A 24,354-nucleotide genomic window follows, 5' to 3' on the forward strand; every position below is an offset into this window, starting at 1 on the left:
GAGATTTAGGGAGTCCCCTAAAATACATAAATTTTCACCAGGATACATGTGCTTGCAAATACTGGTGAGTTTTCGGCATGGTGCGATCCCCAAAGAGCAATTGATTTTTCAAGAATAGTAATATACAATGATTCCAAGAGTGCCTTCCCATTTCCTGGTGCTCGGTCCCGAATACGACATAGTTACTTATCTCTTAACACATCATTTCAAGTTTTTGCCACTTTGTAGTATCATATCCAGTTTAACTTAATCGACTGCTGTGGACGTTTATATTCGTCAATTAGAATCAAACTGTTGACTGCCACCGACATGTGTATTTGTCAAGCACGTTTTTCAACAGGTTGGTGTGGAAAAAAACAACTCAGGCTAAACTTAGTTCAGCCCAGACATAAAATACAATGTTAATCTCTCAGTCAAGATGTATCACTACATCAGACATACTTCCTTGACACCAATTACTACTTCCCTATTAGCAAGGGCTTGGGGACCATCTTGTGTTATGTTAGAGCACATATTTTAGTTCTGGCATTATTTTTAAGGTAGATGTTTTGTGTTTTTTGTACCCCACCCAGACAAAAAGTGCACTTATGGCATAAAATGTAAGTTCTACCACCCAGAGAGGGCTAACCAGTCTTACCTGTCCTTGGCTGATGAACTGAGAGAAAAAGCCCAGATTTCGCCTGCGAAGGAGTCGGTACGGTTGTCACACGGACCGTCTCAGTCGATGCCCTACATCCGTCCTCAGGAACTCGACATGTTAGACCATCAGTGGTCTTCACATCCCGATCAGGTTTGTCAAAACAAAGTGTTGTACTGGGAAGGTCCAAATCCTGCTTCGGCCTCTGGTCATCAAGAGTGTTCCGGGCCCAACCATTACCACTCCAGTGCCCCTCAAGAGTACTTGGACTCCGGCCTAGGCTCCTATGAAAGCCAGTACTCTGACGTTTGCTTCAGGAACTCGCACAGGCTTGCCACCCAGCTCCAAAGTGCTGGCCCCAAACAGTCCTGTGGGTGCTCCAGAAACCTGGATTCTGCAAGTCCATTCATGTTCCCAGCAGGTGCAGCGCAGAACCACAGTGTACCAAGCCCATTCAGTGGAGCTCCTCATTGCCGGGGAAATTACTGGTCAGATCCCTTTCACAGGCCGCCCCAAGCTGGAAGATGCAGTCCCCTTCCGGGCGCAGTACACCCCTCGCACCAGGACAGCTTTTGTTGCTCCTGCTCGGGGCAGCAGTACCCCTTCTGGCTTCAGAAGCAGTTTGACGGCCAAAGACTACAACTGCGCAAGAAACTGCAAGCCATTTTCAGCCCTCAACAGGTGGATACGGTGATGGACATGTTCCCACATGTGATAAACGCCGAGAAACTGGCCGCAGAGATCCTAAACTTGAAGGCTCAGAATAGGATTTTCCTGTAGATTCTGGCAGCACCCTCAGAATTTGTTCTAAACTTCTATATCCAAAGTGGGAAAATCTATGGCAGATGGGTCTGGGCCACGGTGCAATTGTAAGAAAAAGCAAAACCTCAAAGAAACTGTTATTGAAATGCTTTAAAAAATGCTCATCATATATGATAATACACGTTTGATTTTGGCGTCGTATTTTTTCATGCATTTAGTATGGCTCTCGAAGGACTTTGTAGTGAGCATTGCTCCTTCAATGAATTAAAAAAGTGTCATGAAAAAACATTAAAACACATTCTTTTATTTTTATGCTTCGATCATGCAACATGTGTCAGTTTATTATAGACGTTTGCAATAAACGCAGCGAATACCTATGTGGGTTGCTGGATGATTGAAATTCCACAGGAAGCCCAAGCATCTACTCGGGTTTGAAGAATTCAGTGTATGAGAGGTATACGTGAACTTAGCAGATTTATTTGCATAGAAATATTTCTGAAAAGAGGGAGAGGGTGTGTGTGCATGCCTTTGTGAGTCAGTGCGTGTGTCATTTTAACAGTTTCATAACATATTCTAAAGGCATTAAACTACATGTTCAACAGTCAGCAGGTGTATTTTACTTAATGCCAACATTAAGAACAATGAGTAATCCGGAACATTTGGGAGTTTTTACCTCGGGTTACTAATTGGTCAATGATGCACAATCACGTTTAAACACGTGTCCACATTTGTAAAGTGCCTAAGGGACAGTTTTAATCCTTTTGCATTTCTTTTCTCTACCGGTTTTTAAAGATACTGAAGTAAGACATTATCATGTGGCTTTTGAATGTAGCATTTTCCTGCAAGCAGTCAACATGCCAAAGACTCACACGATTGCATCTGCTACTTGTACCTTCAATTTATATTTTATACAAAAACTACAAAGATGAGTCATTGAATCCAAGCTGAATCTCTTTCAAATGAGTCAGTCGTCCAGTTCTGTGCATCCGGGGGGTGTCATTCCCAGGCCATCAGCAGCTTGTGAAATGGTACAAAGGCACCATAACCAGGTTTGCTGCACAGAACAGAGAGAAAACATGAATTAATATATGTCTATATACAATATGTCTGATTGAATTTCTTTAGCAGGGGTGTCAAACGTACAGGGATAGTGAACACATAAGGTATTTTTCAATTAAAGTAACCGTTGTTGCTAATTTTGTCCACTTAAGTGACCACTTACCACTTAAATGACATCTGGAAATTGGCTGTTGATGCACTTGTAAAGGCTAAAAGATTCCAAGTTTCAGGGACAGAGTCAGCCTAATTCATATTAAATGTCATGTCACCTTTGCACTAGAGTTCTGTGAAAATGAATATCTTCTGTGGAACTGTTGTAAAACATTGAATATTGCAAATTGTCAGTCAACAGTTTGTTTCAGGCACTGACTAACTTGTATGTATTTTTATGTATAGCTTTACAAGGCAGGGATACTTCAGCCTCTTTCTGAAAAGTTCCCACTTTGCTTTGATTGGCATTTCAGTCAATTGAGGCTGGCAACATTTCCAGATTGATGCAGACATTTATGTAAATGTAAAATGATTTCTAGATCTTCACAAGTTGTTTTATAAATGATACATATATAGATGCACAGATCGTCGTCGGTTCCTCAATTAATATTCATGTACCTGCCCACTTCGTGGGCTCGGCTCAGAAAAAAATTGCTGTGTGACAATGCGGCTGCATCATGTGCAAAGCCTAACATTACGTCACCTGTCGAATTCAGATGCGTTGAGGAATAAATGGCTTCAATTTATTTTGGGAGAAATTCCTAAGCATTTCGCAACCAGAAAAGTGTTGTGTTCCGACCCATTTTGAGGACGATGGCGTCGTAAACATAAGCTTTCACACACTGCTGGAAGTGAATAAAAGCATGCGCGTTGTGGTTTACAATGGTACTTAGCTTTAACTATATTTATAATTTATCATGTAACTGGATTAAATAGCAAAGCTTGTGGTCATTGTCACCAAAATGTGCACAAGCAATGAACGCTGCGCGCCAGTTACACCAGTTCAACTTACAGTTGAAGTGATTGAATGGCAGGACCAGCCTCTCAAAATATCCTCTTTTATTTTCACCCACGTCCCCTCTTTTGTGGGGTAGTTCGTCACCAGTTGTCATTTCTGCTCATGCTCCCTATTAGTGGGCGAACCATCCAATGCTTGGTGAATTCTGCTTAAAGAGGAAAGTAAGACCCCACAACGAATGATCCAAACGCGAGGTAGCAATAAACACTTGGCCCTCGAGATATCAACAACGGCTAATCAGAGCAAAACTGTTTTCCATATTTAAATGGAGAAGTTTAGCAATCCAATCAGAGCAAAGCTTTATTTACATATTGGATATTAATGAGTAATCCGGACGTCTCAACTGCCCGGTGAAAAAGACCAACTACAAAAGCTGGAAAAGGGGCATCCTGGGCATTTTCAAGCCAAATGCTCTCGCAAACCCGATAAAAGAACATCAAAGGTTATAAAAATAATAATTAAAAAATGGATGGCAGATTGCTCCTACGATTTGCAAATGTACTTGTAATTATTTGTACCAAAACAATGGGAACAATTTTGAATTGTAGTAATATATCGATTATTAGGCCAAGAGTATACTGTCCGTCCCACTTTAGAAGACCTCTGTTCTATCGAAAAAGACTTTACAGGGCGCTCACCAGTCAAAGTAGAAGTGTCCCTTGTGGTGACCGTCCCGCATGCCGTGATCGGGCGTCTGTAGCTCCACCCCGAGGTGGAGCTCTGACTCCCCCTGAAGGTGGCCCAGGAAACGGATGGCGCCCGTGCTGATTCGCCCGGAAGGCAGCATGATTCTGACCCGGTGGCCGAGGTGCAGGTCCATGGGGGAGTGGGGTACAAAAACCCGTTGCGGTCCCACAGATCGTGCAGATCGCACACTGGGGAGGGAGAATGAATAGAGCCTGTTGTCAGGTAATAACGCAAGTTCTGGCTGGCACGACATTCGTTTTCTAGAGTTATTGTCCTCATTAGGGTGATGGGTGAGCTGGAGCCTATCACAGTTGACTTTGGGCGAAAGGCAGGGTACAGTCTGGATTGTTTGGCAGCACATTTAGCAGTGGTGGGAAGCTGACCGTATTTAGGTAGATTTTTCAGGTATCTGTCCAAATGCGTAACTACGGCGCCCCTAAAGGGACATGGGGAGAAAAAAAGGAACTTGTTTCTCATTCTAACGGGAACGGGGAACGAGAAACTTTCTCGTTCAAATGAGAAAGTTTCTCGTTCTAATAGAAAGTTTCTCGCTAGAATGAGAAAAAAGTTTCTTTGTTTGTTCTGTTTTTTTTTTTTTTTCAAGTCCCTTTAGGGCACGATGTCAAACTCAAGGCCCGGGGGCCAGATGCGGCCCGCCAGATAATTTTATGTGGCCCACAAAAGCAAATCATGCTCGTCAACTTCCATTATTTTGTCTAAAATCTGTATCCAAATTCCAAATCGTCATTGTCATGTGTGTGTGTGTGTGTGTGAGTGTGTGTTTGTGTTTGTGTGTGGGTGTGTAAATAGGCTACCACTCATAGGTGGACGTTTCTCATTCAAATAAGAAACTTTCTCATTCAAGCAAGAAACGTTTTCATTGTAACGAGAAGGTTTCTCATTAGAATGAGAAAGTTTCTCGTTCTAATAGAAAGTTTCTCGTTAGAATGAGAAACGAGTTTCTTTTTGTTTCATTTTTTTCCCATGTCCCTTTAGGGCATGGGTGTCAAAGTCATGGCCCGGGGGCCAGATGTGGCCCGCCACATCATTTTATGTGGCCCACGAAAGCAAATCATGCTCGTCAACTTCCGTGATTTTTCCTAAAATCTGTACCCAAATTCCAAATTGTCATAATAATAAACAATAATGTTGAGATATTGCATTTTTCTGTTACCAAACCCTTTTTCTACATTAACTTAAACAATAGTTGAACAAACTATTATCTTTGTCTTCTGATTTCAAAACTAGTTATCCCTCAATTGGTTGTCTAATGGTAATAATATGATTTGGTAATGAAACATTTCACTGTTCTAACGGCCCTCTGAGGGAAATCATAACGACAATGCGGCCCGAGACAAAAATTACTTTGACACCCCTGCTTTAGGGGCTCCGTACATAACAAAATGAGCCAAGTAACATGATTTTTGTTGTTGTTGTGGTTCTCAGTACGAGCACTATATGTTAAAAAAAAGAGGGAAACTATTTTGTACACAGATATATATTTTTGTGATCAGTTATTTATCAGATCTAATTGACTATAAAATATTTTTTACATTTCAGAGTTGGTACATTTTATTTTTTATTTTTACTTAAGTACAGAATCAGTACTTCTACTTTTACCAGAGATTTGCTCTTTCTTACAACTTAAGTACAGAGTGTGAGTACTTCAGCCACCTCTGAAATTGAGACAAAAAGGTATTCACACATTCACAAATGTCCACAATTTGATAGTCTTCAATGAACCGAGGGTGCATGTTATTTTTACTGAGAGGCAAATAATAATAATAATTGTGGTTGGCTAAACAACAAATATTGTTTTCAAATCTCAAAATGTTCTCACCTTGCATTACATCCTCAAATAAGGGAGCATTGTTTTCTTGGAGACCAAAAACTGATACAACCTTATTCAGTTTTTGTGTGTGTGCTAAACTAACATAAAGGTTTGTCAATGTCCACGTAAAATCTCCAAATTTCATGACAAAGAAAAAAATACTAATAATTTGGAGATACTGCATGCTTTTTATTGGACAGTAACATAACTGTGCAACCGGTTGGGTCGCTGCTTTTAATGAATCTTTGTTTTTGATTGAAGGGACTGTGACTTTTGGCAGCATAGTGTTTAGTGAGATAGTGTTTAGCACATATGCCTCATAGTCAAGAGATCGTATGTTCAAATCCCAGCTCAGGCCCCCCTGACTGCTGCTTTTATGCTTTCCCCGTACATGCTCGTTTTTTGTTTTTGGTTTTTTTAATCGGGGCGTTCTGGCTTATTCACACATTCCAAAAACATTTATATTAAATTCTAAATTGGCCATAAATGTGAATTTCAGTGTACATTCTTGTTAGTTGATGTGCTCAGCAATTAGCGGCTTATGAGGAGAATGTATCCCACCACTTTCCCAAATTCAGCTGGGATAGGCCCCAACTCTAGCTAACCACTGAAATGCTGACATAAAGTTGCATTTTCATGCACTATCTATATATTTACTGCAAAATATACCGTTGTCAGTGCTGCAGGTACTTTAAAATGACCGATTAGAGTATGCTACCTAAATGTTGTTTCTGAAATATGCTCAGCTACCCCTTCTAAACACTTTCTGTTTGTGTCACAATGTATGACTTATGAGGTGCACCTTGGTGTTGAGGAGCAGGAAGAGGCTGATGTGGAGCTCGGTGCTGGGGACAAGGACAACGGGCTTTGTCGAGATAAAACATCAGACCCTCTGTCATGATGCCGACACTCAGTGAACACTAATTGGAAAACATAGTGATGAGAGTGAATAATGAGGAACGTTAGGCCAAAGACATTTCCATAATGTTTGTCAAAAAATAGGCGCCAGGATTTTTTTTTGTAGATTTCCTTAAAAAAACTAATCTAAATTAATTTAGTGGAACCTGTGAGTGAGGAGGATAAAGTGAGTGGATATCGCAAACAGTGAAAGATTGCAAGACTTTGTAGAGGACATTTTCTCAACAATTATGTATAAAATGTTTGGTTGGCTTGTCTTTGAGTAGTTTAGCAAAACATAATGGCTAGCCTGCTGGCTAAAGTCAGCTCTATAGCACTATTTGAGCTTGAAAAGAGCATGTGTGTGCCATTAATTCAAGTAACAGAAAAGTCAATTAGCCAGTCCGTCAATTATGTTGACATGTTAACTTTGAGTTTCCACCATATCTCCCTTCTCTTATTCCTTTTTTTTTTTTTCTTACAGATTCCCCACTTTAAAGTCTCATATCATCAAACAAATCTAAATATCAGACAATGATAGCACCCAAGTAAACATAAAAAAATATTGTATTTATTTAGGGGGGGGGGAGGGGAACTATTCAAAGCTAACTGGAACAGTGTGGGGGAAAAAAATTGCCCCCTCTTAGTAAATCATTAACTCACTGTGGCTAAGCACATTGCTGGGGAAGCTGAGTTCATTTTCACTGACCACGCCCAAGCCTGATTATCTCCAGACCTGTTCCATCAAGAAATCACTTGAATAGAAGCTGTCTGACAAAATGAAGTCGGCCAAAAGTTTTTTTTTTAAATGCAACAAAATGCCGTAACCCAAAGAAATTCAAGAACAGATGAGAAATAAAGTAAGTGACTTCAATAGTTTTTCATGGCACTGTACCTGTTGAAATGTAAATTCTCGCTTCCGTCACGCTTTGAAGCAATTTACCTCATATATAATAACTCTTCTTTTCAAGTGACATATCACACATTCAATCTACTGCAGGAGAGAAGAAAGTTAAAAGTCATCATTAAAGCCATTTAATGTGGATTCCCAATCGTTCTACCTTGGTCAAATGACACGGAAGGGTTTGTTTATTCGTGGTGCAATCGTAAATTTTGCCACCCCGAAGTATGTGATGTCATGGGGAAGAGGTCTACTGTATATTGAGAATAAATAAACGTTTGTGGACTCGAGCAACTTGCCTTTGCTTGAGCTCTCGACAAAAACGTCTCCATTGTCCACTCTTTGCTCAGCTCTAATTGGTGCTCCAACCTCAAGGATGACCTGGGGACAGAAAAAAATCCAGTGGTGCCTTGAGATACGAGTGACTCAATTCAATTGCCACACGAGCCATCGTTGGGACGATTTTTTTGCTTTGACTTGCAACCAAAAATTTGACATATGATCATTGTATGACAGCAGTGAACTTAACTCACTTCACAACAAGCAGTAGTTTGGTAAATAATTAGCAACTCAAATGGCTTCATGCTGTTTATTGTCAATTAAGGTTTTCTATCAAACGAAACATAAAATGAGTATTTTGGGTATTTAAAAAAAAAACATACCTTTACTGTAGGAAATTAAGTTTAGCTAAATGCTAACAAACAATGCTAAACATCATAGACGGGCGAACGAATAGCATCAGACTTGTAGTGTTATAAGCCTTTAGGGACGCAACGGACATTTGAACACAAACGGTGCAGCAACACATGTCGAAAGACAATATTACAACACTCACAGGCATAAATTCTTTATCCTCTGTGGAAAAAAAAACTAACATGACCACAGCTTCTTAGGTTGCTTAGTTTTGAAGCTTTTCATTGTTCATGTTTGTATTATACTGCCCACTGGTGGCCGAGCCACACACACCATAAGTAGCCATACAATCATAACTACTGAATCATCATGTACAGCTTGCTTAAGTCTTTACATTATGTTTAATTATGTTATTACTCCATCATTTTATAATGTACAGTATTCTGGAGTGCTATTTTCATGATCAAAAACACTACAAAAGGCTGGGAAGGCTGGAATGGGTTAATGGCATTTCAATTCATTTAAATGGGGAAAGATGATTTGAGATAAAAATATTTTGAGTTATGAGCGTGATGGAAAAAAAAATAATAATCTAATCATAGCTCAAGGTACCACTGTAAATGGAAATAGAGTGTTTTCTCGCAATATACAGTAGCAGTTCACCTATAATGGATTCATTTTCATATAATTTCTACTCCAGCGTGTGCACCAATTCAGGGGCTTAGCTGTAATACCTGATTGCAGAGCGCCTCCTGTTTTCTTTGCAGCTCGGCAAACTTCCTTTCCCATGACGCTCTCTCGCAAGCGATCCTCGTCCTCAGCGACAGGATGTCCTGCTCGGTTTTGCTCAACCTTTTCTGGAGGCCCACCGTGCGGTCGGGGCAGCCTGGTATGGCGGCGACCATCTTACTTTCACAACCTGGCAATCACGCTTCAGTGAGGCTGTCATATCATAGCATGTTAAAATGTAACTTAAAGGGGACATATTATGAAAAATTTCCTTTTTAATGGCTTTCATATGGATAATTTTCATATACAATTCCAATGAAGTTGGGACGTTGTGTTAAACATAAATAAAAACAGAATACAATGATTTGCAAATCATGTTCAACCTATATTTAATTGAATACACTACAAAGACAAGCTATTTAATGTTCAAACTGATCAACTTGATTGTTTTTAGCAAATAATCATTAACTTAGAATTTCAATGGCTGCAACACTGTTTAGCACTGTGTTACATTACCTTTTCTTTTAACAACATTCAATAAACGTTTAGAAACTGAGGACACTAATTGTTGAATCTATGTCGGTGGAAATATTTCCCATTCTTGCTTGATGTATAGCTTCAGCTGTTCAACAGTCTGGGGTCTCCATTGTCGTATTTTACACTCCATAATGCGCCACACATTTTCAATGAGAGACAGGTCTGGACTGCAGGCAGGCCAGTCTAGTACCTGCACTCACACTACGAAGCCACGCTGTTGTAACACGTGCAGAATGTGGTTTGGCATTGTCTTGCGGAAATAAGCAAGGGCGTCCATGAAAAAGACGTTGCTTGGATGGCAGCATATGTTTCTCCAATACCTGTATGTACCTTTCAGCTTTAATGGTGGCTTCACAGATGTGTAAGTTACCCATGCCATTGGCACTAACACAGCCACATACCATCACAGATGCTGGCTGTGGCTCTTTGTAGTGTATTTGTAGTGTATTTTACAACCCCAATTCCAATGAAGTTGGGACGTTGTGTTAATCATTAATAAAAAAAAGAATACAATAATTTGCAAATCATGTTCAACTTATATTTAATTGATCGCCAGCCAATCGCAGGGCATATAGAAACAAACAACTATTCACACTCACATTCACACCTACGGGCAATTTAGAGTCTCCAATCAACCTACCACGCATGTTTTTGAGATGTGGGAGGAAACCGGAGTGCCCGGAGAAAATCCACCCAGGCACGGGGAGAACATGCAAACGCCACACAGGCGGGGCCGGGATTTGAACCCCGGTCCCCAGAACTGTGAGGCAGAGGTGCAACTAGTCGTGCCGGCATGTTATAACTCATGAAATTTTATTTGGGACACATAACGGTAAAGACATTTTTTTTTTTAGTGTAAGAAGTGCTGCCTCCACACGTGAAAATGTGTTTACTGTTGTTTTTTTCCTCCCATAATCACCTTTTTGTCCATAAACCATGACGAAGTTATTATAATTTTTTTGTAATATATCCCCTTTAAATCTGAGGTTTTATAGGTAAACAAGTTTCACTGCCCTTACCCGTTGGTTGTTTTTGAGGTGAGCTTTTTTCCAGTATGTGTTTTTCCCTTGGCAGAAACTGGATTGCATTGTATGGGCAAATCTGTAACAACAAAACCCATTGAAGCAGATCATCATTTTTTTATTTTTTTTAAAATAATTATTCAAGTTTATTATCGCAGTGATTTCCAACCACTGTGCCGCATAAGACATCAGAAGATGTGCTGTGCAAAATTATCCAATTTCGCTTATTCAGTTCATAATGTATCTTTGTTCATATAACTATGCCAACAACGTATAGTGGCAAGCAGAACAATGAAATGTTTTTACGTTACTTGGCAGAAGCCACTTAATTATTTCAGTGTACAGTGGCACTATGCCGTACGAGCGTAATATGTTCCGTGACTACACTCGTAACTCAAATTACTCATATTTAAAATCAACATTAGCATTGAAATTAATGAAGATGCAATTCATCTGTTCCAGCCCCCCAAAAACTTCAGAAAACATAGGAATGTACATTTAAAATGAGAAATAGATTTCATAAAAATAACATAATAATAAAATGCAGTGTATACATTTTTTTCATCTTTTTAAAACTTAATCTTCACAATTTTTTTGCCTCTTATGCACTGCTCACTCATAGTTTTCTCTGATTTCATGCTTTAATTCAATGGACAACATCCGCTTCTTCTCAGCATTCACTTTCGTGTTTGTTTTTTAAAAATTATTATTAATTTATTTATTTCCATGGTACGAAAAGAGAAATTTGGCAAAATACCTGCACAAAACGTGACCACAAAACAGCTGTTCCTGTACTCACTGCAACAACACACAGCCAGTAACCAACGCGAACTGATGGTGACGGTATGTTGTGACGTTCTCTGCCACCATCTAGTTGTAGAATTACTGAAGCTCACTCAGGTCAAATTTTTGCCCACAACACAAGCCAAAATATTTACCGAGTGACAAGTCGTAACTTAAATACTTGAATACCTGGGGCACTTGTAAATCAAGGTACCACTGTACATTTTGTTATTTTTTTGTTTTGTTTTGTTTTTGTTTGTTTGGTGGTGTGCTGTGAGATTTTTCTCATGTGCTCTAACACTTTATATGTGTTTTGGGAAACACTTTATATAGAATAGAAACTCTCACCCAAAGGAACCTGCAGGTGCACAGTATCCCTTTGAAAGTCCATGTAAAGACAGTCCACAGCATGCATGCCATGATGAGGGAGCATGTTTTCCTCACATGGTGGTGATCTGACTGGGGAGGGAACCAAATTCAGTATGGTGAACCCAAGCTATTCGCGATCGATGAGGACCAAGCCCTGCCAGCAATAGAAAAAATCTGCGAATCACCCCTCCACACACCTAAAAGAGTTTTATAATTGTGTATCGAAGCCACAAGAGGGTGGCAAAGCACTTAAAGGGAATCATAATGCATCAACACCATGCGTCTAGCATGTACGCAATCATAAAACCATTGTACATAAAGGACTGTATTACGGGAGTTTTTCCTTGCCCAGATTTGGGCTTTAGCCCATTACGGATTTTTTTTATGCTGATGCCGATTCCGATATAAAAAAATTCAGATAACTGACTATTAAGATGATTAATTTAGAAAATATACAACAAATAAAATAAGTTTTTTCAGTCCCTTAATGCTTACTACAATAAAGACTTGAAATCCAGGCAGAACATTTTCCTCTTTTAAGTACAAAACATAAGCTGCATAATAAGCTGCATCTCGCCGAAAACTTTCGTTGGTTGTTATACGCGGTGGATTTCAGAACATGTGGGATGTATACTGTTCCCCATCTCCACTTGTTGCTGACGGTGGTAGTAATAAGTTTAGACCATAGTGTGAGTGATTATGCAACCCAAACGAACCACCTTCACATGAGGCTCATCGATAGCATTAGGTAGTATACTATCCTGAATAACACGCTAGCTAACAAACTGTCATGACAGCACAGTCTGGGGAAATAAATATGTGCCCTAGCACTTTACGCAAATAATGTGTCATTAAAGTCATGTTTGTGCACGCAATATTAAATGTTAAATTGTAACAGCAAAGTAGACTCTGCAGCTATTAATAGCTTCGTCAGGAGAGAGGTAGAAACATACTTTCACTTTCACTGTGCACACACTGGATTCAAGGACCACCATCAAAACAGTGCTTGTCAAACACAAACGAAAAAACATTATCAATGAATTCAGTTAATTGTTATTCGAATCTCAACCCAAAAACCTTTTTTATATTATTGTCCCCAATTTTTTATACTGAACTACTTCCACATTTCTCGACTAATTTAAAACATTCCTACTTCAACACATTTCAAAAATTCATACCATCAAGGGTATTGTTTATTCATATGCCTAAATTTCACAGTTTTCCCAGAATTACACATTTCCCACCCCCAAATAAATTCCTGTTCATTTCCAATGGGAAATTCAACAAAGAATTTCACATTTTTGCTATTCAACATTCATGTTGAGCTCATTCAAATCACCTTAGAAACTATTTTAATTTGATTCAAGGTATGATTCCAACGACAAAATATTTTCTGCATTCCACAAGTTTCCACATTCAGAAAATTCTATCATCATCCTACATTTAATTCCACAGCATTTCAGTTCAGCTTCACCTTTTCAGCATCACACACAATTTCTATTCTAGTTATTATTTAACCCTAACAACAACAACACCAATATTCCACACGATGGTGCCAAAGTAAGACTTTCATTGCTTTGGCCTGGGCCCAAAACCATATAATGGACGAGTTTTTCAGCAAATTATAGGGCCAGGTTTGCCAACCAAAATCTGTGAATTCACAAATGCCGAACTGTGACTGTCAGGGGTTCACTGCATCAACACGCAAAACAGAAATACAAACATCTCAAGCTGTGATTGACAGCAAACAAAAAAGTGCAGAGACAAAGCAGGCCACTAACCTTTGCCCGAAGCTCAGTCGATGGCAACCAACCCAAAATGAGGTCATAACAAGATGGTACCTCCCTTTATTTTATCTATTTTTTTCTTTGTCTTCAATGGCAACCACTTTCCAGCAGTAATGTAACGCACGCTGACCTGTTGCTATGCGTCCCGTTGGCTACGTAAATCGCGTCTAATCCTCTTAGTTACACAGTCCAGTTGCATGCGGGGTTGTTTAATTTGGTCTGCTGAGCCTTGCCTATAAAACCCGTGAGTAAGCCTGCCTTCGATATGCACTCCATTGGGGAGGGGGGGGGGGGGGTAGTTAAATTGCTGTTCTCTAGGCCTAAAATATGTCTTGGATAACCCAATATGTCCTTTGTCAACCCAGTAGGGATCTAGCTTGGACATTCCCCAAGGCAACCTAGACCAGTGAGTCCAGCCCATTTCAATTTTCCATCAGGTGTGCTCTAGGAAATGAATTTTGCTTAATTCAGTCGGCAAATTGTTATTGATTTAACAAATAATGCATAATTGTTCATCTATCTATGCCGGCGATTTATAGTGATGGAATAATTGAATCCCCTTCCACTACCACGACGCATCATCATCATTAACGTATAATGGTTACCCTGAGATATGAGTTTAATTTGTTCCGTGACCATGCTTGTAACTTAAAACACTTGTACTGTATCTCAAGTCATCTTTCCTCTTTGAAATGAATGGGAATGCCGTAATTCCCTTCCAGCCGCCCCCAAAAAAACAACACATCTTTTTGGAATATTTTTTTTAAGTGAGAAAACTATATAATATTGTAATTTATAAAAACATGCAGTAAATCCATAATTAAATACAACGTAAAGAATTAAACGAGTTTAATTAGTTTTAATTAAATTAATTTAATTAGTTTTTTGCTTCAGTTCCATGGACATTGTGCTGCTCCTTCTGGTGTGCGTGCCTTGGCCAACTGGGTGCAGAATAATACAGACATAGGGACATAAATTAACTCGGTCACAACTCCTATGCGGAATGAGTTGATGGATGGGTCGGCCGGGCTGGGCGAGCCCCTCGGCCTGACAGAGCCTCTCCGCTGGGAGGAGCGATGCTCCCACGCCAGGGGAGCTGATGAAGCTCAAGAAGATGGTGGACATCTTCAACCTGACCATGCACATGCTCCAGATGCAAATGGTGCACTTCAATCTGACGCGGGAGGTGTGGTGTGCAGAGGAGGCAGCCACGACACCTCCGACTTGAGCAGCGACAGACGAGGAGAGGAAGGACGTCAATAGTGTCAATGACGCCACCAAGTCCGCTGGTGCAAAGCGAGGACTGGTGTCATGGATGCAAAGTTGGTTCAAAAACACACAAAACATCTCTTTATTTTACTTTATTTGTAAGCTTATACTTTGATATCACAGACCAACATTTTAAAAAATAAGTAAATACTTTATTGTTGCATCATGACGATGTTTGAAAAAATGTTTGACCTCCCCTTCAAAAGTTAAGACAGCTGAAACGAACCAAATCACAGCCCTGAAATTAGAGGTGCAACAATTATTCGATTAATTGACAGCTAATCGATTATCAAAATAATCTACAAGTATTTTGAAAATGTAGTAATCATTTAGAGACCTTGGTTAACTTGGAAATTTTGGAAAGCTCAGCCACAAAATGTGGGTTGAAAAGTTTCATTTATGCTGATATGACTTTCCATTCAAAAGTTATTTTTTAATTATAATGATCCTCCAACCACTAAAACAGATCACTGGACTATGAAAACAGCCTCAACCGAATGAGGACATTTCCCTCAGGTAGCACCGTTAGAAAGCTAACACCCAGAAATTTGGGGGTACAAAGTTTATTTATCCTGGAATGACGAAGTTCAAACAACTGAAACATCCCAAATCCCAGCCTGAGCACAGAAGGATGTAGTTGGTCATGTTGGAAATCCCACCTCTAAAAACATTATGGGAGCCGAAGTTTTATTTATTCCAGTAAGACTTTACTTTCAAAAGTTATTTCCAACCCTAACGATCTGCTTACTGCCAAAACAGATCCACCTTCCACTGAAAGCCTTAATCCCAACTTTAGGCACTTCCCAATAACAGAAGTTCGTGGGGGAGATTGGTGGAAAGTTCACACCTCAAAATGTGGGGGTAGAAATTGCATTTATCCTGGTGTGAATTTCAGTTCAAAAATGGTTTCCAACCATAACAATTGCCTGACAACCGAAAGAGCCCCTATTCTGAATACGACTCTTACCGATGTCGTAGAAACATGTACTGTATGTAGTTTACTTTATTTCGATATGATCTTCTTTCCAACCATAACATTCCGCCAAGCACCAAAAGAAATGCCAGAATCTTTGCCCATGTCGTTGAAGGATACGGATGGTACCGTTGGAAAGTCTGCACTTAAAACAAGTCAAATTCATCACAGTATGACTTTCCGTTCATAAATTATCGTCAACCGTTACGATCTAGCAGCGACCCAAAAAAAAACAAAACAGTCCAACAAAAACCAGTACAAATCCCGGTTGGTCACTTCCTGACGTCAAAGGACAACAAATCACCAGTAAAAATATGTGGTTCATTCAAAATTATCTTTTAAAATTGTGTGTTGTTCTTGTGTACTTTACGTCGTGCGACATTATGATGCAAAATTGTTCCTGTGGAAATACATGTCTGAGGCCTTGATGCAAGTGGACTTTAATGTCGTAGATGGTTGAGAACAAACTCAAGAATGTGTTTGCATTGTGAACTTGTAAATGTTTCATTGGTGTTGTTCCGGCCTTTCCTCCTCTGTGGCCGCGTTACAGATGACGACCCCTCCGCGACCTGTCGAGCCCAAGCCACGGCGGCCGCGGATGGCGTCCTCTTCCGGCTCCAGTCCCGGGCTATGTACTGGTGGTATGGGTCGTGAGAGCCCTCCAGCTTTCTGGAGCGGATGAAACTGAACATGACTGCGAAGGAGAAGAAGCTGAACATGCCAAGCACCAGGAGGATGTAAAAGACGCCCTGGGACATGGTAGCGGCGTTGGTGTGGTTCTGTGCAGACTGTGCAGTGGTTCTGTTGAGGCAGTGATGCAACAGGGAGAGCTTCTGGGAACTCAGCTCGGTGCTTTTGATTTGAGACATGGCCGCCTTCTGCTGGACACTCCAATGGCTGCAAGGTGAGCACAACATAGAGTTGCCTTTTTGTAGCCTGGGGAAAATGCATGTATTCTAGGGCAAGACTACTCAAACTTTTTGCATCCAGGGACAGGAGATGAATTTTTCATAGGACCCCTCATATTCATAACAGCTATTAAACAAGACTATCATGTGTAGTTACAATAAGAAATGCCTTTTTTCGTGGGGAGGAGGCAGTTGTAAAGGTTTGAGAATAAAATTGTATTTTTTCAAGAATTTAAAAAATCATTTTTACAAGAAACAACCTCTTTTTCAGGATAAAAAGTTGTAATTTTATGAGAATAAAGCTGCACTTTTCCAAGATAACGTCATTAATATTATGATAGTAAAGTTTAACAATGTGCTTTTCTAAGATAAAACTTTGTAAAATAAAAACCCTGACTTTAGTGATGCAGGGATGTCACATTTATGTCATGATACGTCACAATCATATCAGAACTTTTGATTGGCCCAAAGCTATGGTAGGGAGTCGTAATTTGTTTCAATGGTGCCGCAATCCCCAAATGCAAAGTATACCCTTTTTTAAAATGCATTTAAGGTATTTGTTTAAACTAATCATTTTGCAGACCCAAAACTATGACCAGTATGAGAACTGCTGTTTTAGGGGGTCACAAAAATTCAGTCATACCCACTGGATAGTTTTAATGTATTCTGTTCCACTTTTAATCTCATGCACCCTATCATCTTGAATTTTCTTTTTTTTTTGTAATTTTGGTTTAAAAAAAATGATTCTTTTCAAAAATGTTTAAAGGCTAAACCTAGCATCCTTCTCTTTAGAGCAAAGTGAGCAAAACACAATTAAATGACAAAATCATAATAAAACAAACAAATCTTATCTTTCTGTATGATGTATTGGCTTAATTTGAGTATGAAAGTGTATTTTATTATTATTTCTACTACGCCAAAGGAGAAGCTTACCTGTCTGATGAAAAAAAAAAAAAAAACAATCCCCTTGCGGGGTCCTAAAACTCCTCCAATATCATGCTGTCAACACATTTAATGAAAGCATTTGTTATAATTCATCTCAAATGAATAATATGTGAGGACACCGTGAAGTAAATTATAACCCCATTCTACCGACCCCTATAATTAAGACCAGTGTGAAATGACAGCTCATTGACAGAACAATGCTTACACTGTGCCAGTGTGACCTCCACGTGTCCTTGAACGCACCTTTTGCAGTTTACAGCTACAGTATGTACGTTTGTGTATGAAAAATGAGATGCATACAAAATTTTACAGTAAACCCAGCTATAGGGATAGGGAGCAAGCCGTGCCACAATTAGTCAAAAGTGTGTTTTTTAATAAAAACATTAGCTCTCCACTTTATTGTAATGTATAAAAACACACAGTAATAACTTAATTAAATAGAATGTAAAGACATGTTTGCATCATAATTTCATATTTCAATGCCCATTGATATTGTGTACCTTCTGGTGTATGAAAGGACATAAGCATGGATTAAGAATCTTCTCTTCTTGACCCTGTGCAGCTGACTGAAGTGATGTGCTTTTTTTAAAAATACACCAGATGTGATTCTCTTTGTTTTATATTTAAACTTCAACTGTGAGTGGCGATAAAGAGCTTGAAGTGCGTATGTGTGAATGGAATAGTTCACTATCTGCTGTCTGTTGTGAAGTTGGCTGCCACCACTTAGTGCTCCTAACACCAATTTTTGCTCTCAACTCAAGACAAAAACACACCCAATGGGTCTTAAAAAAAACTTGTAAGTCAGGTCAAGACAATGATCCAAACACAGAAGGAAATCATCAACAGAATCGCTTCAGAAAGAGAAAATACAGTAAAATACAAATAATAATAATATTAAAACACAGTCCTCACCTCAACCCGATTGAGATGCTGTGGCATGACCTGAAGAGAGCTATTCACACCAGACATCCCAGGAATCTTGATGAACTGTAACAGTTTCGTAAAGAAGAATGGTCCAAAATTCATCCTGATCGTTGCGAACGTCTGTTCTGCAACTTCAGGAAACATTTGGTTGGTGTTATTGCTGCCAAAGGAGGGTCAACCAGTTATTCAATTTAAGGGATTTTCCTCCTTTACTAACTTACTTGCCTCTGCTACTGTCTTGTGAATCTTTACATTATGCCAGTTAAAATATGAACACAAGTATATAATTGTGTGGTATTATTCTTGTGCTTTCGAATTTAGATGAAGATCAGATGACAGTTTCTGACCAATTTATGCAGAAATGTAAGAAATTCCAAACGGGTTCATATACTTTTTCCTTCCACTGTATACCATTGAAAACGTCTGTGTTTTGCTTTTTCTTTAGCTTTTTTTGTGATGAGTGCACGAACCTTATTGCAACATAAGACATTTACTATATTGGAATTGTATTTAGGCAAATGAAGAAAGTTAGCGTGAGATGACAACCATAAAACAAATAATTTACAAAACCGAAAGGCTGAGTAAATTGACTTTATTTTAGCAAGTTGTATTAAGGAAAATATAAGATGTGACTTCACTCAAGTGTGACGATAACCATAGAGCAGGAAATGAAGCTTCTGGTTGCCCAGTACAATTCATGCGATAAATTAATCAAAATTCACTGACATACACAACTTAATTTTAACGTAAAGACAATTATTATAATTACTTTTTATAAAACACCAGTAGGTGACAGTATGGCACTGCCTCCTGTTCTCACTCCATGTTGGTGTCTGTTACGCATCTTCCAGGGCTGAGCAGTTTTACTTTATTTTACTTTATTTTGCCCCATCTAACTTCACGCCATCACAGTCCAGCAGTCTGCAAACACACACACAAAAAAAACATTTGAGATGATCGGTTAGCGTGCTACCAGATACAACTCTTAAAAAACATCGACATGCTGTTTTTCTGCATATTGTTGTCTTTAATGAATGGTTAAAGATAATTTGACGTACTTCTTGTGAGCCTTGAGAGCTCTGCGTGCCTCACGGGCGTCGATGTCGTCGTACACCTTCTTGTAGCAGTAGACCACAACCACGATGAGCCACAGCTGCAGCAGCACGATCAGCACGTACATGACAATCTCCGATACCACTGCCGCCATCTCACGGTCGGCTTCAAGATGGACCACAAACATTTAAAAAAAACACTGGACTCCATGCACGCAATGCTTCCGCATTTGGGGTATGCATAGTGGCGTGCTCACTTAAGGGCGCCAGCCAAATGCATAGTGACAGCAGTCTCATAAAATTATGACTTATTTTCTTCAAATTACTGCTTGACTTGTTCTCGTAAAATTTTGACTTATTCTCAAAATGTTATTGCTTGTTGTTGTTCAGTGTCTTGTCATAAAATTACAATTTTCTTTTGTAAAATAAAGCCATTCTTGTAATATTTCAACTAACGACTTATTCTCGTAATATTTAAGCTAATGATTTATTCTTACAATTTTAAAACGTATTCTCATAATTTAGATTTGTTTTCCTCCAAATTCTGTCTTGTTCTCGTAAAGTTATTCTCCTACATTTACGACTTTTTCTCGTCAAATTTGAAATGAAGTCCGGCAGTAAATTTAAAAATCAGTAAAAGCATAGATGGCTCTGTGTGGGTTATGGGCGGGATCCTCACCGGCCTCCACCACACTGAGCTCCACTTCTTTCTCCACGCTGACGTGATGCCGGAAGCCCGCCAGAAAAAGCGTTCGGCTAAAGGTGCAGCGGTACGTGCCGGCGTCCTCGTAGCTGACGTTGCGCACAGCGATGGCACCCACCTGGACGTCCTCACCCCGCGTGCCCAGCCAGTCTAGACGCCCCCTGAAGGCTTCGTCCATCACGTCGGCGCTTGGGTGCTCATAGTGCAAGATCTAGGGGAACAGCCAGGATGCATTTTTCTCCTTATTAGATTAGAACACCTATTGTTTTGTTTTTTACGATAAGACATGCTTCAGGTTTCAATGTTTTTGAAGGATATCTGACTCAATTAACTGTGCTCAAACCAGTTCCTTTTCATCCCTAACAGATTTTGAATGATGGCTAACTCAACATTCTTATGGTCGCTGGCACCAAATCAGTAAATTTTCAATCCTTTTTACCTCTAACAGTCATATTTTTCTGATTTACCTTCATCCAACTTGAACTTGTTATTTCTCAAATTTGGAACAAGAATCCTATTGATTTGGACGGATAACTGTCTCAAGATGCTTAAAGGAGCTTGTGTCAAATTGATACTCCTCAGTAAATTGTAATAATATTAGTCATTCTTTGCAGAGGATAAAGAATATAGGCCTGTGATATTTTGATTGGTATATTGTCTACATGTTTTGCTCCACTGCTTATGTTCAAATATCCATTGTTTAAAGGGTTATAACAATGCGACACCGATGCTATTCGTTAGCCTGTTCATGCCCTTCCCCATTATGTGTAAGCATTAAGATAGCGGACTGTAAGGCAAAGTTATGTGGTTGTTTTAAACACACATGTAATTTTCTGTTTTATGTTGACTTTGAAAAAAAAAAAAAAAACTTAAACTGGGAATAGCAATAAACAATTTGAAACCTATTTTCTTTTTCACGAATTAGTCACTGTCGGCCAAACTGCTGCTTGTTGTGAAATGAGTTGAGTTCATCACCACCGTACAGCGATTGTATCTAAAATTTTTGCTCGCAGGTCAAAGGAAAAAATCGTCCCAAAGAAAAACTCGTGAGTAGGGTCACTCGTATCTCAAGAGACCACTGTTAGTAGTTATTTTTTCAGACTGAGAGTACATTTAGATCTCACGTGCGTGAAGTTTTCCTCTCCGTGAGGTCTGAAGTGCCAGTCCACGGTGGTGACAGCTGACACTTCCTCTCGTTTCTTGCAGGAAATGCAGCCCAGCACAAAGGCCTTGCCATACACGGCCTCTGTCAGTGAGCCCACCTCAGCGCAGCCGCTGAGGCACTCGCGCACTGCAAGGACTGGCAGAAAACAAAGAAAGATGCTGTGGTACTTAATATTTTCCATCGCTGAAAAGGTTTTTTTTAAGATTTTAAAATTCAAAAGTAACATACGAATATACATAAATTTCCTAAAGAATGAAATAAAATATGAAATTTTTTTATAATAATATAATACAATACTGAACAATAATTATTTCATCTTTTTTTAAATACAGCAATAAAAATAGGAAAATGTATATTTTTGTTAAATATAGTTTGAAAAGTAAAATAATATCAATCTACAAAACTACTTTAACAAATCTAAAATATAAGATTTATTTTTCAATTATTTAAACAGAAGAAGTACCACAAATATTTTTTAAATCCATCCATCCATCCATTTTCTGTACCACTTATCCTCACTAGGGTTGTGGGAGTGTTGGTGCCTATCTCAGCTATTAAATTACTAAAAATGATCAATAATTTAAACAGTATGAACAATAAAAAATACACCTATGAATAAAAACAAACTATATTTTGAAAAGAATCTAAAATATACAAAATATGTTCAATAAGTTACCTGTTTTAAAAAATAATGTTAAATATCTATAATTTGAACATATGCATAATATGAAACATAAGGAAACTGTAAATATTTCCAATAATTTAAACAATATAAATAATGACCAGAACACAACAATAAATGTGTGAATTTAAAAAATCACTAATTTAAACAGTATGAGTATTCATTTGAAGATTACAATTAAAAATATATATGTTTTTAAAAATGATGTAAAATAGATATTTAAAATAATTTAAGTAGTATAAATACTACTAATTACAGTATATCCACGTTATATATATTTAAAGTATGTAAAATTAAAATGTACAAAAATATTTCTAAACGACATAGATTACATAAATTACTATTACACAGAATTATACACAATATAAATATTCACAAAGTATATACATATGATTCCGTATTAAACCTTCCTATATCCAATAGTTAAAATAATAATAATAATAATTAATTATTATTATTATTATTGTACATGACATAACACTGAATTAGAGGAATACCTATGTAAAGTCACTAGGTGACAGTGTCACTCTGCTTCCGAGCTATTCCCTCTTCATCATGTGTCTTGCCATGCATCTTCAAATGGTGAGCACTTTTACTATATTTCAGTTTTACTTTCCAGTGGTTGACTTATGACTTACATGTAAATGCCATTTAGCATTATTTCCTATGGGACAAATTGTTTTAAACTATCCATTTTCAGTGTTTTCTGGACTCACCAAGCAGACTGACGACTATGAGAAGTGGCCACTGATTTTGCGTGAGAGCCATTGCAAAAAGTCCACCCGTGCCGATCAGCCAGGCTCCATAAAGTCCTCGGGTTATGTCCGAAATGAGTCCAAGAAAATGGCAGAAAAACAAAATGTTGTTTAGCAAGTCATGTCATCTCCTGGGGTACCCGCTACTTCGACTTTAAGGAAGTTATATTTAGAGGGTGTCAATAATCCGAAAAGCCAGCGGGGAACTTGAGATGCCCAGATCCCCGTACGAGACCACCGATGTCATCATCTGGGCAGACATGCGATAGATAGATAGATAGATAGATAGATAAATAGATAGATAGATAGATAGATAGATAGATCGATAGATAGATAGATAGATAGATAGATAGATAGATAGATAGATAGATAGATAGATAGATAGATAGATAGATAGATAGATAGATAGATAGATAGATTAGATAGATAGATTAGATAGATAGATAGATAGATAGGTAGGTAGGTAGGTAGGTAGGTAGGTAGGTAGGTAGATAGAGTGTCAAGTGTGTCAATGTGCTCCTACCTACTTAGATATTTTGGACTTTTCCCTTGAGGTCATACACTGTAGAATAATGTCACCATGTGGCCCACATACACACACACGACTAAAGAGAAACCATTGAGTCACTGAGAACTACAACGACTACAGCTGCATTTTAGTATAAGTGAACGTTATTCATCATATTTTCTGAAGTATTGACAGTATAAGTATTCGACAGAGGTTTGAACTTGGACTACTAGTTGCACTGTCACACGTGACTATAGAGACCTACATGAACTATTATCAACTGACATCACTGAATTTAAACATTGAGCCACAAAGAAATACGGGGGGCTAACTACATTTTTGTAATTGTTAAGTGTATGAACGAAAGGACATAAATGTTCCTTAGCTTGAGTACCAGTTCATCTGCATTTTAGTAATAAGTGAACATTATTTCTCATCATTCATTAAATATTGTTCGATTTCACAACTGAGACCACTATTGTACTAACCTTTTAGTACTAATGGGCAGTAGTTGTAAAAGTTAAAGTCAAGAAAAAGTCTAATTTGGGGGATCAGTTATATTTTCCAGAAAAAGTTCTATATTATATTAGTAAAAAATAAAAAAAAGAATACAGGTACTGTATGTTTTCTCAAAAATGCCCCCATATTTCTAAAAGGAAACGAGCTTCTCAAAAATGTATGACCTTTTTTAAAAAAGACGTATATATAAATATATATATATATATATATATATATATCCATCCATCCATCCATTTTCTGAACCGCTTCTCCTCACCAGGGTCGCGGGCGTGCTGGAGCCTATCCCAGCTATCATCGGGCAGGAGGCG

The 24,354-nt window shown here is 38.6% G+C and overlaps 4 protein-coding genes across 11 annotated transcripts in view; 1 reads left to right on the forward strand and 3 right to left on the reverse strand.

The window, feature by feature from the left end:
* The window catches only part of LOC133479772 (endoribonuclease ZC3H12A), a 54,013-nt gene extending 52,294 nt beyond the window's left edge, over positions 1-1,719 (forward strand). For all 5 annotated transcript variants that reach the window (XM_061777150.1, XM_061777148.1, XM_061777147.1 and 2 more), the window contains one exon: positions 573-1,719. In XM_061777150.1, the coding sequence (XP_061633134.1) occupies positions 573-1,417 (845 nt within the window). In that variant the 3' untranslated portion in view covers positions 1,418-1,719. The remainder of the gene's footprint in view (positions 1-572) is intronic.
* Positions 1,684-13,836, reverse strand: LOC133479774 (CAP-Gly domain-containing linker protein 4). 4 transcript variants are annotated; one of them, XM_061777153.1, is made up of 8 exons: positions 13,638-13,835; positions 11,836-11,942; positions 10,702-10,783; positions 9,151-9,335; positions 8,083-8,164; positions 6,788-6,905; positions 4,106-4,342; positions 1,684-2,453 (listed from the first exon to the last, which is right to left on the reverse strand). In XM_061777153.1, the coding sequence occupies exons 2-8, from the start codon at positions 11,905-11,907 to the stop codon at positions 2,396-2,398; spliced, it is 834 nt and encodes a 277-aa protein (XP_061633137.1). In that variant the 5' UTR covers positions 11,908-11,942; positions 13,638-13,835; the 3' UTR covers positions 1,684-2,395. The 4 variants fall into 4 exon arrangements, with proteins under 4 accessions (XP_061633137.1, XP_061633136.1, XP_061633138.1 ...); XM_061777152.1 differs by having other exon boundaries at positions 11,836-11,946; positions 13,638-13,834; XM_061777154.1 differs by lacking the exon at positions 6,788-6,905 and having other exon boundaries at positions 11,836-11,946; positions 13,638-13,836.
* A 2,339-nt stretch (positions 13,837-16,175) lies between these two features.
* LOC133480175 (uncharacterized) lies at positions 16,176-16,794 on the reverse strand. Its single transcript, XM_061777898.1, has one exon. The coding sequence runs from the start codon at positions 16,752-16,754 to the stop codon at positions 16,326-16,328; it is 429 nt and encodes a 142-aa protein (XP_061633882.1). The 5' UTR covers positions 16,755-16,794; the 3' UTR covers positions 16,176-16,325.
* A 2,445-nt stretch (positions 16,795-19,239) lies between these two features.
* Positions 19,240-23,229, reverse strand: si:ch211-225p5.8 (uncharacterized protein LOC555567 homolog). The gene is made up of 5 exons (XM_061776084.1): positions 22,981-23,229; positions 21,542-21,717; positions 20,394-20,628; positions 19,721-19,880; positions 19,240-19,583 (listed from the first exon to the last, which is right to left on the reverse strand). Exons 1-5 carry the CDS (start codon positions 23,030-23,032, stop codon positions 19,541-19,543), a joined length of 666 nt encoding a protein of 221 aa, XP_061632068.1. The 5' UTR covers positions 23,033-23,229; the 3' UTR covers positions 19,240-19,540.
* Between the last annotated feature and the right edge of the window lie 1,125 nt (positions 23,230-24,354).

Source organism: Phyllopteryx taeniolatus, chromosome 6 (genome assembly GCF_024500385.1).
Source record: "Phyllopteryx taeniolatus isolate TA_2022b chromosome 6, UOR_Ptae_1.2, whole genome shotgun sequence".
Classification (NCBI taxonomy): Eukaryota; Metazoa; Chordata; class Actinopteri; order Syngnathiformes; family Syngnathidae; genus Phyllopteryx; species Phyllopteryx taeniolatus.